Raw genomic sequence first — 14,439 nt, forward strand, 5'->3', positions numbered from 1 at the left:
TAATATTAAATTTCTTTAGCAGGTCCTTCTTGTCTCCCATCGTGTAATAATTGTTGCACTTCCACATCTTGTAAAAATATTAATTTACAAGACTTTGTTCAAAAAGACTTTGTTAAATCAGAAAATAAGTAAAATACAAAACAATAAAATTTAAAAAGACTGTAAAACATAATTTAACATACTCTACTAACTAATCAACAATTGATAATAATGTAACTGTTTATATAAATTAAATGTATTACCTAAAGAATAGGATGGCACAGAGGTTAGCAAGCTTTTTGTATTTTTTTTTTCAGAAATATAAAAGTAGCACCAGCTGTCTCAGTGGCTTTCAAAATTAAATTTTGCATGAAAATCTTTAAACTACAAAGATGACTATCTATCTTTCTATTTCTAATGGTAGCACAGAGGTTAACATTGCTATCTTACAGTGCTGGGGCCCTAGGCTCAATTTGTGGGGTACTATATTTGTGTACTTCGCACATTCTCTCTGGGTTCACATGGGTTTTCTCAGATGATCTGAATTCCTCTCGCAGTCCAAACATACTAGTAGGTTTATTGGCTTCTGGACAAATTGGCCCTGGTGTGAATGTGTGTGATTGTGTCTGCGTGTCTGCCCTGTGATGGACGGGTGTTATGTCCAGGGAGCTCCCCTGTACTGGATAAAGAGATTAGAAAATAACCCAATATGAGATGGCAGCAGTTACTCACTTAAGTTAAATTTTAATGTGCTGGCTTAGGGAAACCTCCTTTCCACCTCTCAGGCACATCAGTATCCACAGCTAGTTTGTCATTTAAATAAATTGCCTCTAAATACGAACATCCTTCAATGCTGGGTCCGCAGATCACCATCAGCTACTGTATGTTTGCCCATTCCTTCTATTTATGTACATCCAAAAAACAGTTCCATGCTAGCAACTACACAAAATCTAAAATACATTTACGTTTAATGTTTCGATTAAAATACAATTAAAATATGTTTAATCTCATTTCAGTATCTATGGAAACATTTATAATGTCCATGTGTTCTTTTGTAACAGCTTTCTGTGTTTTTTTTTGTATTTCTAAGCTTTTGCAAGTGTTCCTGCATTCCTCTTTTGCACTGTCTGACCATGATTCCCTTTTTTTCTACTTGCTCATTTCAAATTAACACCTAATCCATTTCTAAAACTTTTTGCTCATATGTATTTTTACATTTTTACATCTCAAGTGCATGTCATTTACATTGCTAACACATTAACGACCTAAATTTTAGTTTGTCTTAATTATTTAGACTGAATTTTCACTTCAGCCCTGAAAAGCTTAAGTTTTCTCTCTCTTTTGTTACTTGTCCTTCAAAGCTCTTTAAATGTGAAATTTCCAGAATTTTTACATTAATCTATGCACATTTTAAGCTGTTATTACTGATCACTGAACTGCACTTGATATGGCTTAATTCACCCTTAATTCAGCAACTGAACATCTATGGCAAGTAGAGCTAGTGCTGTCTCTGGTGCAATCTTCTGCAGGTGAAATGTTACTGTTTTAACACATAAGAAATTAGATAGCTCAAATTCCTAATTACTTATTCTATGGAAACACAAAGCAGTTGTCCTCTGAAAGTTTTTCTTGTTAATTTTGGGGACCTTGATCAAAACTGATTTGAGATGTCAAAAAGCATTTATTGTCTATTTGTATTTCTGCTCCAGAAAAAATACAGATTTCCAACATTCCTCTGTTTGTCGAGATTTTAAGTCTATATTTAGGCTCAGATTTCATCTATAAATCTTACACTAATTTCTCGCAGTAAATCCTGATGTATTGCTTCCTCTTACCACAAAAATATATAAATGTATTGTAGCTAGGATTCACTTTTTTCTCTCTCTCCGTAATATCTCTCACCTGCTGCAATTCAGACACAGAATGGTTAAAAATGGGGACAAGTCAGACAGCCAAAATGCCAAAGAGGAATGGCTTAGGCGACATACAGAGCTGAAAGAATTTTGGTGCTATCTTCTCCACTTTAAAGATACCCTCCCTGTGGAAGAATTTTCACCTCGAACTTTTGCCCACCAGCTAACAAGCAGACACAAACTAAATAACTATACAAAATGTATTTGCAAAAATAGAGATTACAAATGTTTAAAAAATGTACTGGCAAGATAACAGTAATACACTGTTATATTAAAACAAACACTACAGGCACTTCTCTATGAGGAACGCTACGCAATAACCCCCTTTCCCGAAAACTTGACAGGGGCAACGTCATGTAGCTAATTCAGAGCTGGATACAATTTTATTTTGCCTCATGAAACTGAAAATCTAGACTTTGTCAACATATTTACTAAAATTAACTATCTCAGTAATCTCACTGTGTTAATCTCACTGTGCACCACGGTGCTCACTCAATCTTCACACTCCAAGTATAATAAAAAATCTAGTGTTTTCAGGTGTGAAATATCTGCTGTAACTGTTAATACAATGACTAATATAATTGCGATTCTCTCACAATAAAATACTATGCAAACTATATTTACCTTTCTGATAATTGTACATATCAAATATTAATATTAATAATAACGTAATAACATGAATTACATGATATTCATAACATGAATATCCAGACCATCTCCAGGATGCTCGGAAAGAGCACGGGAAGGAGGGAGCCAGCTAGCATATGATCAACTTGCACTAGGGAAAGTGCTCAACAAATTTTTATATTTTTTTTATAATTTCGAAACTTGGACAGTATGCCTCAGGGACTCATTTGTAGTGTAATCAAGACCTGCAGGGTCTAATCTCCCGATGTTCCACACATGCGAATCCCATGATCCATAGATACACTGAAACAGTAGCATACACGACAATGAACTGCAATGTGATTATATAACGTGTAAATATACTGTATATACAGTATGATATCTAAGGGTTTTGAAGCCACTACAGTACAGTAAGTGTGAAATACATTTTTCATAATCGAAATTTAAAGTTAAATTATCCTGATTACTCATTGCTGAAATTGACATTATGGCAAATTATAGATCATCTCAATGCGGATGTAAGCCTGAGAGAAGCACACTGTTTCACAAGAAGACACACTAGAATGAACTATTTTTCCTATATTGAACTGAGTAATGTTGTTTTGTTTGTTTTGTTAAAGAGTAATGTTACTCTTTTTTAATTAATTCAATATTTAAAATACTGTAGTATACAGTTAAAAAAAATGAATACAAGTCAGTATACAACTTAAATTCTATAATTGGAAAAAGGTTGTCCCTCAGTATTGACCAGTATTCAAAACCAGGTGTTTTCTAGTGACAGCCCATGCTTCTACATGCCACATTTAGCTTTCACTGCTCCACCTGGTGGTTTTACACAGTAGTGCAGTCCCACAACTGAGTATTTTTAAAAGGTGTGGTAAAATGCAGCACGTGCACACCAAAGTACTGCATTATCCCGTGCACATTCTGAATGGCTGGACATTACATGCTTATTATGGTTTATGTTAACTTAGTGCTTCACAAGTATTGGAATGAACTTTAAGAGTGGCAATTATCAGTCATGTATTTTTTCTACAAAATAAGAGTTTATGTTAATTTAGAAAAGTCTAGCTAATCTAGACTTAATCTAGACTGAAACCAATAAAACCAAAGTGAGACAGATACATACAATGAGCTAGAATGACTGGGAGATAAACTACCTGAAGAGTCATCATCCACATGTTCATACTGCAGAAGTCTGTCAAGTAAAAAACTGTGGGAAAAAAAACAAAGTTACAATGGCAGTCCTGACAATATCATTAGTTTCTGCTCAGAAACACTCCTGCAGAAAAATAACATACACATACTCTGTTAATATAAAACTGTAAAATACACTACAATAACTGCTTCTGCCAACACCGCAATTGGAATTTGGGTGAAAAAAGATGTGCTGTAAGAATAGGAAATGGCTCACTTAAAACCCCCCTCGGGTAACTTTGTGCTCTGATGCTGCTTTTAGGAATTGCATGTCACAGCAATGAAATCTTTTTATGCTATGCAATATCTCCAAGCCAAACATAAAATTATATGCAGATAGAATGAAGATCTTTTAATTCTATGAAGCTTTGTCAAACACTGTCTCAAAACACTGACAGCCAATTGTGTAATCCTTCCTTATATTGCCATGCTACAGATGTTTTTAGAACAATAAATTATAATATCAATAATCTAATATTGAAAGATCAATTATTAACAAATGTCTAAGAAAGAGCTGGTGTAGCTGGAACAGAGAGTTTTTTTAAAGGAAAGTTGTACTAGAAGGCTGTGAGTGACACTAGCTAACTGTATTGTGGAGTTGAAGACAGTGCCACTAGTCATTCTATACCCGCAGAATAACTTCAGCTTTTCAGGTGAACCCCTAATGAATCAGAAGAATGAGTCCTAGACACTTAACAACCTGTTAAGGAAAGTTGGAACAAAGTGTTTATTACCTCTTATCACGAGAAACTTTCAGCAGTTTCCTCTGTGCTCTACGTAATTCCTCCTGGAAACATTCTTGCTCCTGAAAATAAAAATCAGATTTTATGTATTTCATTTGTAATGTAGTATTTTTCTGACAAAATATATGGGACCACATTATCACTGTCTTTTAACTATGATCTTGACATTAAAGGAGCATCAGTTAACAGTTATTTTGTTTATTTTGTGCTGCATGCATATGTGAAGTTTTGGTTTGCAAAAAATGTGCATGTTCCAACCAAATGTTCAAGTAAGGTATTAAGAGACAGGGGAGTTTAATATAATGTTCCATGACATTATGAAATCTTGCTGCATAGATATAACACATGTATTCAAAAAAACTAAAATAAAAGTCTTACTCACCTGATCAAGTAACCAGTAAGGAGGAAAAAGGAGAACGTCGGTATCCATCTAATTAACTGACTTGTATGCAGCCTACACGGAGCATTTAATACACTTATTATACAACAAAAAATTAAAAGTAACTAGCCTTGTGTTGTCTGTTTTACTTTTCTGTGTCTGTTTTTAGAAATTGTTTGCATTTACAATCCACATTTCAGAGTCTTCTTTTGCGTCATTGGTCTCAGTTTGATTTTATAGGTTTAAAAGCATGTGCAAGAGTGTTAAATTGGGACTGGAGTTTGGAGTTGAAAGAAGATGGCGAGTTGTGTCAGTAAGTCAGTATGAGGAGCATTGAACAAATTAGTTTTTTCAGATTTGGGGTGGAAGGAGTGAAACTTTTTAGCTTTACCCACATCATACCCCCTTATATTGCCTAGAAATAATATACAGATAAGGGGAGAACAAATGCAGGCATGTACCTACTGCTGTAAAGTCAAGAGCTTTCAGTGTCCATTGTTTCACAGTTTACTGAAAGATCAAAAAATTATAATATTGAAAATATAATATTAAAAGATCAATTATGATCAAAACATTTCATTAAGAAAGAGCTGGTGTAACTGGAACAGAGAGGTTTTGAAAGGAATGTTGTACTTGAAGGCAGAGAGCGACACTAGCTGACTGTTTTGTGGTGTGGAAGACAGTGCCACTAGTCATTCTATACCCGCAGAATAATTTCAGCTTTTCAGGTAGAAAAGCAAAAATAAGATATACAGGGGTTGGACAAAATAACGGAAACACCACATGAAAAGGTTTAAATTTGAAGTAACTAAATCACAATTACAAATGCAGCTCCAAAGATGAGTCATATTATGTTGATTGCCAATTAGCAGTTTGTGTCAGCTATAAATGAGGTCTGACAATTAGCACTTTGATATGTGAGTTTTCAAAGCAATATGAGGAGACTAACAGTGCTCCAAAGAGGCCAAATATTCGGTGCTCGAATTACAGGTGCATCGGTCACAAAAACTGCAAAATTATTTAATGTGTCAAGGGGAATAGTCTCAAAAGTAATGACAGCACATGCCAAACATGGACAAACTGCATCGGCAAAGAGGAACAGTGGTCGCAAGTCAAAGCTCAACGACAGGAAGAGATGGACACTTCACAGGATAGTGGCTAAATGCCACAAAAGTACAGCCTCAAAAACTACCACAGAATTGAATCAGCACCTCTGTGACCCAGTCTCAACGAAAACTGTACGTTGTGAGCTTCACAAAGCTGCAATTTATGGCAGGGCTGGCATTCAGAAACCGTTTGTATCCAAGGCCAACGCACAAAGACGCATAACCTGGTGTAAGGAGCACAAAACCTGGACCCCTGAGAAATGGAAAAAAGTAATATGGTCTGATAAGTCATCTTTCACCCTATTTCTTACATCCAGACAGGTTTATGTTAGGAGAAAGCCAAAGGATGCCTTCAACCCACAATGTCTGTTGCCAACTGTTAAATATGGTGGGGGATCCATAATGGTATGGGCAGCTATCTTGTGGGAGTCATCAGGTCTGATGATTGCTCTGCATGGTTGTATAACAACCAAGGAATATGAGGCCATTTTACAGGACCAGGTGCACCCTATGGTGCAAACACTGTTCCCTCATGATTTTCCCATATTCCAGGATGATAATGCCCCATACACACTGCTAAACAAATTCAAAAGTGGTTTCACAAACACCAGGATGAAGTCAAACCTCCCCAATCACTAGATCTAAACATTATTGAACCTTTATGGGAAGTACTGGAGCACAGAGTGCAATGAAGATTTCCACCTCCTTCATCCCTCAAAGAACAGGCTTTTCTTCTTGAAGAATGGTGCAATATAAGACTACTCACAGTTCAGGACTTATATGGCAGCATTCCAAGAAGGACTGAAGCTGTTCTGAAGGCAAAGGGTGGCCCTACTCCTTATTAGGTCCTTGATATTAATATATTGTTAGTTTTTTTCCGTTATTTTGTCCACTCCCTGTATGTTCCCCGGGCATCAGTCACCCTGTCATGATGGCTATTGAATACATGTGCAAACAGAATTTTTAAAACTGCAAAAATGTTGACATGTGTTGAATAATGTGCAAGAGATACAGCACAATCTTGTCTGTGATTGGCTAAATCTGAATAAGGCTGTAATACTGCATCTCACTGATTCAATTTCCTCATGTTTTGAAGCACTCTATGATGCCAAAGGACAAGCTAAAAGTACAGACCATGTTAAGTTAATTATTATTCCCTGCATTGTTAAAGTAAAGGCAGCTCATAATCAAGAGTATATGTTTTATAATTGAAACATACTGTGAAGTCATCTCCATTTCTTCACTTTTACTATAAAAGGTTTACTCACATAAACCAAGAACTTCAACTTCCTTTTCAGGTTCTTGTACTTTTTCTTATAGTCGGTTTCAATCTCCGGCTGCCCATTCATCTTACCTGAAGGGCAAAACAAACATATCAGAGAACACACAGAAATTGGAAAGACATGAAAGCAATTACAGTCTCTTAGAATTGAGCACAAAGTGGGTAAAGCGAATCCTGCATCTTAATACTTCATGTTATAGACATCTACACAGCTGCACTGATAACAATTTACACCATATATCTTACGTGAACCAATTTATAAGAAAGTCTTAAAACTTCCGTCAATAATTAAGTTTCAATTAACTCTGAGCAGACTATCAAAACAGTAAAGTTTGTTGGAGATGGAAAGTACTATGTCAGTACAAATGCTAGCAGTAAAGATAGTCCTCACACATTAAAAAAGGCTGAGTTTTTTTGCGCCTCTAAAGTGAAACAAACAAAGCACTTGAGCATTAACTACTACGCACTGTGTCTTATTTTTGCTGCTCTGACGCCCTGATTTGAATTCCCGGGCTACTACTATAGAGTTTGTATGTTTTCCATGTGTTTGCATAGGTTTCCTCCAGGTGCTCCATTTTCCTCCCACAGTCCAAAGACATATTAGCAGGTTAAATGGCTTCTGGGAAAATTGGCCCTGGTGATAGTGTGTGTCTGTGTGCAATGGACTGGCATCCTGTCCAGGGTTTATCCTGCTTTGCACCCATTGCTTGCAAGGATAGGCTCTGGCTCCCCTACAACATTTTATTGGATAAAGTGGTTAGAAAATGGGTGGACTGATATAAAAATATAACAGCAGGGCATGAAATTCATTTTTAAAAATAAGAGGGAATTACCCCCCCTTTACATGAAGCTCATGTCGGGGTTTCTAGCATCTTGGGGGGACCAATAGTAGACTAATGAAACAAGTGTATCAAAATAATTAATACACAACCTCAGCTTCATAACTTCCTACATTATTGCTGACCCGTCTTTCATTGCCAACCTCCTCTCCACTGAAGGTACAAGAACTAAAACTATTGATCTTCTCCCGTTTTCTCTTCCTCATTCATGCTTACTCCTCTCCATCTGCCTCAGGTGTTCTCTTTTTAAACTATATATATTATTGTCCTTCTCCTCAGTTTTTCTCTTTCTCATTGATACTTTCTCTTCTCCATCTGCCTCAGGTGTTCTCTGTCTAAACTAAATACTTTACTGTTCTTCTCCTCAGTCTCCCTCAGTTTTTCTCTATCCTCTCTTCTCCTCTTCATTTCTTTCCACTTTATACCTGCACTGTTGAAATTAAACTATCCTCACAGAGGCCCAAGCCCTGAAATAAGCATTAAATTTGTGACATTTGTATTATTCAGTGAATTTCTAAACTTTGTTTTTAAGTCTATTTTGTGCACTGAATCACATGACACACTTGCATCTGATATGACCATGTCTATTTGAAGAAGCTTCTCCTTTTCAGTGAACACGCCACTATTCACACTCAACACGGTCTCTGTAAACTGTTAAAACAATAATGAAGCATATGAATCACTGGAGACAGGTGTTCATGTTTCTCTTTAAGTCTTTAATTTCCAGTAGACTGTTTGGCAGCTAAGGCTTTATTTGGTTCCAAAACAGTAAGCAAGGACAGAAGATCCATAGTTTCAGCAGGGAATCATCTATCAATTTTGTCAATTAAACAACCCATGTATCTGCTTTTCATTTTGTCAAACACAGGCCTTTGTATGATAATAAATTTGTCTCTTTAAAAGAACTGAAAAAGTCCTGCTCTGAAGGACCAGGATGGACTAATATCTCTCTCAGTGCCTCTTTAGTACTCTGAGCCATAGTTTGGATTGTGGAGAAGTCCAAGTCTTCCCTTGAAAATGATTTGAGAGAAGGACTACATGCACCAGTACATCTTTCATTAAGTGACAGAAGGCCACAAAATTGAACTGTCTGACATCAATAAAAAGAACTTTGGCTTTATCAGAGTCCTGAGTGCCGGAGACAGCCATGTGTTTTAGCTCATCTCTCATCATACAACTGACACTGCATTTTGAATTGACAACCACCTGTATGCGGCAGAGTAAACTTCAGAGCTGGTTCCTCCAATTGTTTCTGCAACTCATGAAGCTTGTTGCTTCTTATAGCGGAGCTGCTGAAGAAAAACAAAAACTGCCCCCAAGTCTTGCTGGAACTTTTTCACTTGTTCCACAGATCTGGCTGCATCACTAGCAGAAAAGGCACGCCAGTGAGCTGTGCAGTGCAATCCGGTTAATTCTGAAATGAGTTCTTCCCAGAGTTTTTGAACAACTCATTGGCTTCTTCCTGATATAACAACAACTCCAGCTGTGCATACTGCAAAAAGTTTCCTTCCAATTAAATGATTATATTTATGCTCATTCGTTGCTCTATATCCTAAACAATGGTTTCTGTCCTTCCATCTGCAATTTCCTTTGTTTCCATGTATGTACCTTACATAAGTAATAGTATAATTAAAAGTAGCAAAGTAATATGCTACTTACTGTTAATTATATCAGTGGACTCATCCAATATTAAGGCAAATATGGGACTTGTCCCTACAGCAGCATCTAACTCTTCTGTGTGCTTGCAATAGCTTGATGCATTTCTAACAAACTTTTGTCATTCAGATAGCTTCTTGAGAGGGAACATTGGCGTGTTTAGCTGCCGCCCCTCTCACCAGTTTTTCATTGTTTATCTACTTATTTATTTATTTTTCTTCTCAGCAACACTGGTTTCTAATTATTTATTTTTCATTCACTTCACATTATCCGCTTCATGTTGCAATTTACAAATGTGACTTCCACTTGCATTGTGAAATTGCTCAACTGAAGACTTTCACCACCTGCTACTGCCTTACTCTGGATTTCCTTCCTGTCTTGTTGCACCGTCTTCTTGGATTCATCGATCATGTCTCTGAGATACACAACACTGCAACTTCTTCAACTAAAACAAATCTACTTCATGGTAAAGGACACATTTGTTTATTACCGTATTACTGGGATTTTACAACCGAGTCACTACATCCATCGCAGCACAAGACGCCGTTTCTTTCATTCGTCTGCCAGCGGAGTCTCTATCCCTGACTTTCGGCACACAAACATAAGTCCATCCCATACTGGCACCGACCTCAAAAATCTTTTCTTTTACTACCACACCTGGAGCGCACTCCGCTTCCCCCTGCATCCCCGTGACTGGCCAGATCAGCGCTACTCAATACCCGCTCCATAAACAACAAGGCTCTTCTTTTATGTGACATTATCAAAGAGAAAAAACTGGACCTTCTGTGCTTAACCGAAACCAGGCACAGACAAAACGATGGACTGCTGTTTAACCAACTAGTCCCTGCTGGGTATGGTTTGTTTGACCTTCCGCGTCTCTCAGGCAGATGCAGGGGCATCATTGTAATTTACAACCCTTTTTTACAATTTAGATTGTAAAATAAAGTCCATTACTATACCTCCTCCCTCTTCTTTTAAGTGCCTTGTTTTAAATGTCTCTATCCCCCAATCTACTATCATTGCCACAGTTTATAGACCACCCAAACCCAGTGAAGCCTTCTTAGGTGAGTTTGCTGACTTTCTCTCATTTTTATGCCTTAAGTTTAAAAGGATCCTTATTCTAGGGGACTTTAATATACACATTGACTGAAGATCTTCTAATCTGGTTAAAGACTTCCTTTCTCCACTGGGATGCTTTGATCTTACTCAGTTTGTTTGTACTCCTACACATAACAAAGGACACACCCTAGATTTAAACATTGCCAATGACTCTTTTGTCTCCCACTGCTCTTCCTTTGATCTAGGCCTCTCTGACACTTAGCTATTCTTTTCCATCTGGAATTACCTGTTTCTAACACTTCCCCCTCACGCTCTGTAAATTTCCGCAACTGGCGATTAATTGATCACCCAAGGTTTGCAAATTCTGTTCTGTCCTCCTTATCTTGTTTCTCTACCTCTGACCCTCTAGAGGACAAAATACAGTTACTTGACAGTGCTCTTTTATCTACCCTTGACAACTTTGCTCCTTTAAAAACTCGAACCATCTCCTTCTCTCGCCCTGCCCCCCGTTACAACAACCATCTGCGATCTATGAAGGCAGCCTCCCGCAAACTTGAGCGTAGGTGGCATCTTAGAACGTCTTAGAATAGAAACATTTAAAACAAGACACTCAAAAGAAAAGGGAGGAGGTATAGTAATGGGACTTAGACTGTAAAAAAGGTTGTAAATAACAATGATGCCCCCACCTCTGCCTGAAAGACGCAGAAGGTCAAAGAAACCATACCCAGGAGGGACTAGTTGGTTGAACAGGAGTCCATCGTTTTGTTTGTGCCAGGTCTCAGTTAATCACAGAAGGTCCAGTTAAGGTTATAAGGTTACAATAGAGTCTGCTAGATCCACCTACTTCTCTCACGTCATTGAAAATCACCATAACAATCCCAGACATCTTTTCTCTACCATCAACAGCTTACTAAAGCCAAACTGCCCCACCACATTACCTACCTCTTCGCAACTTTGCAAAACATTCTTAGATTTCTTTAGCTCCAAGATCAACAACATCCAGCATTACATTCTCTCCACTACGCATATCATTTCCATACCTCCTCCCTCCTTATTCAACTTTTCTCGTTCCCTTCTCTCCAGCTTCTCTCTTCTTGACTCAGCATCCCTCAATAAACTAGTTAAACACATGAAACCCACTACATCTATTTCAGTCCTGTTTCTCTTCTCTCTGTCCCATTGTCCTCAATATTATAAATGAATCCTTGAGCACTGGCATTGTACCAACGGTCCTCAAAACTGCTGCTATTATTCATGTGCTAAAAAAGCCTAACCTGGCTTTCGATAATCTTAACAATTTTTGCCCCATCTCCAACTTACCGTTTCTTGCTAAAATTCTAGAACGTGCTGTCACATTTCAGTTACATAACCACCTCATGACAAACAACCTTTTCGAACCCCTCCAATCTGGCTTCAGTAAACTTCACAGCACAGAAACTGCCCTGATCAAAGTCACTAACGATCTTCTAATAGCTTCTGATTCTGGTTCTTTTTCTATACTCATCTTTCTTGATCTCAGTGCTACTGTTGACCATGACATTTTACTTTCTCATCTTGAGACTGTGTTTGGAATTTCTGACACTCCTCTCAAATGGTTCAAGTCTTACCTCACTGATCGCTGTCACTTTGTCTCTCTTAATGGGTATAGGTCTGAAATTGGTCTTGTTAAGTCTGGTGTTCCTCAGGGCTCGATACTGGGCCCCTTGCTCCTCAGCATTTACATGTTTCCACTTGGTCAGCTTTTAAGATCACATGGCCTCAGCTTCTTTTCAGAATGTGCTTCATTATGAGCAACTGCATTTGAGTGTCTAATTAATGTAGACATTTTGTAACACCAGTTAGCAAACCTCACACTACTGAACATGTTGCAAACTGAGCACCTCATTTCTATGTATTTTGAGATTTTTAGTCATTATATTTAAATGAATTGGCATAGGTGGCAATGATGTAGCATAGTATTGTCAAGTGGTAGTATCAGGTACTAGTTCAGGTGGGTAGCTGCGTCAGCATGCGTAGGCTGCAAAGGAACAAGTAATAGGTTTATTCCATGCTGAAAAAAAGAAGAAAAAGCAATTGAAAAGAAGAAAAATGCTTTTTCTTCTTTTTTTCAGCATGGAATAAACCTATTACTTGTTCCGTATCAGGTACTATACTACCTGATACTACCACTTGACAATAAGTGTCAAGTAAGTGTCATATCAGGTAGTATGACACTTACACTCAAGGGAGTCCTAACACTGACCTAACCCAGTAATTAAATCATTTCTGAAGCATTTTCCAATTCTTATCCTTTAAACTTTTAGATTGCTTAGATGGTTTTTGGACAGGCAAAAAGCATATTTTGGATTAGTTCTATCTACAATTCTTATTTTACAATTCTTTCTGCTGTATTTCTTTCTGCTGCATTTCTTTCTGATAATGGATGAAAATATAATACAGAACCTCATAAGCATTTATACAGGTAAGATAGAAAAATATGTCTCAGAAAAAGATGAGTCTTGGAAAATAATAATAATATTATTATTATTATCATCACTTTATTAACCCTTTACAATTTCTTGCATTAGGAATTATCTTTTCACATACCCCAGCTTGCTCTCCATGAGACACAGACAGGGAGAGAGCCTGGGGTCAGAGTGCAGGGTCTGCCATTGTACAGCGCCCCTGGAGCAGTTGGGGTTAAGAGCCTTGCTCAGGGGCACAATGGAGTAGGATTCCTCTGCCAGCTGCGGGATTTGAACCGGCAACCTTCTAGCCACAGGCGCAGATCCTTAGCCACAGAGCCACCGCTCCACCCCAAAATTCAGCAACACTACAAAAACCTCCCAATTATTTCTCGTTACTGTAGAAGTAATTCTGAAAATCTGAAAATTACTTAATTGATAAGTATTCACCCCCTTTGTTTTAACAACCTAAATTGGGAGAGGTATTCAATTATCTTGATAGATCCCACTAAATACGTTAACAAGGTACTCCTGTGTTCATGTCAAATCCACCTGTGTTCAACTGCTTGATTGCACAACAAATACCACTGACTTTGTGAGGTCTCACAACTAAAACAGCAGATCAGATCAGTCCTGCTATCCATGAAGACCAAGGAGCTGCCCTTGGAACTTCGAGATTAAGTTGTTAGGAGGAAAAAAGCAGGTTATACAATAACTGACAAAGCTTTGAACCTTCCTAGGAACATCGTGAAGTCCATTGTAACAAAATGGAAAAAACATAGCACAATCCAGACACTACTAAGATCAGGCAACAAAATAAAAAATAAAATAAAAAAAAAAAAACTCAATATGGACTTCAGGAGACCCAGAGGGGTCTGCAGATCTCCACAGACTTGGCTTGGTCTCACAATACTGTAGCCAGCCTGAAAATGGCACAACAGCACCTGCACTTTCTGCGGTGCTTAAAGAAATGCAGTATGGGCTACTCACAAACATTTACCACAGCACCATAGGAATTGTCCTCACTCGTGATGTCACTGTATGGTACAGCAATACTACCATCCATGACAAAAATGCACTACAAAGGGGTATTAAAGGCACAGGGGAGTGTAGGATGTGATTTACCATCAATCAGTGACATTCATATCTGCTGTTACAATAAAGCCCAATCCATCATCCAAGATCCCAACCATACCTGCCAAAAAAGGTTCTCCC

At 37.8% G+C, this 14,439-nt stretch overlaps 1 protein-coding gene across 3 annotated transcripts in view; it reads right to left on the bottom strand.

The window, feature by feature from the left end:
- ino80e (INO80 complex subunit E) overlaps positions 1–14,439 on the bottom strand; it is a 42,731-nt gene that overhangs the window by 27,240 nt on the left and 1,052 nt on the right. For 2 of the 3 annotated variants that reach the window (XM_088912966.1, XM_088912964.1), the window contains exons 2-4: positions 7,213–7,298; positions 4,451–4,521; positions 3,680–3,732 (exon numbers count right to left, since the gene is read on the bottom strand). In XM_088912966.1, coding sequence (XP_088769092.1) covers positions 3,680–3,732; positions 4,451–4,521; positions 7,213–7,293 — 205 coding nt within the window. In that variant the 5' untranslated portion in view covers positions 7,294–7,298. Of the gene's footprint in view, positions 1–3,679; positions 3,733–4,450; positions 4,522–4,841; positions 4,914–7,212; positions 7,299–14,439 lie in introns of those variants that run through there. The other variant, XM_088912965.1, reaches the window with a different exon arrangement.

Source organism: Atractosteus spatula, chromosome 4, assembly GCF_055471065.1.
Source record: "Atractosteus spatula isolate fAtrSpa1 chromosome 4, fAtrSpa1.hap1, whole genome shotgun sequence".
Classification (NCBI taxonomy): domain Eukaryota; kingdom Metazoa; phylum Chordata; class Actinopteri; order Semionotiformes; family Lepisosteidae; genus Atractosteus; species Atractosteus spatula.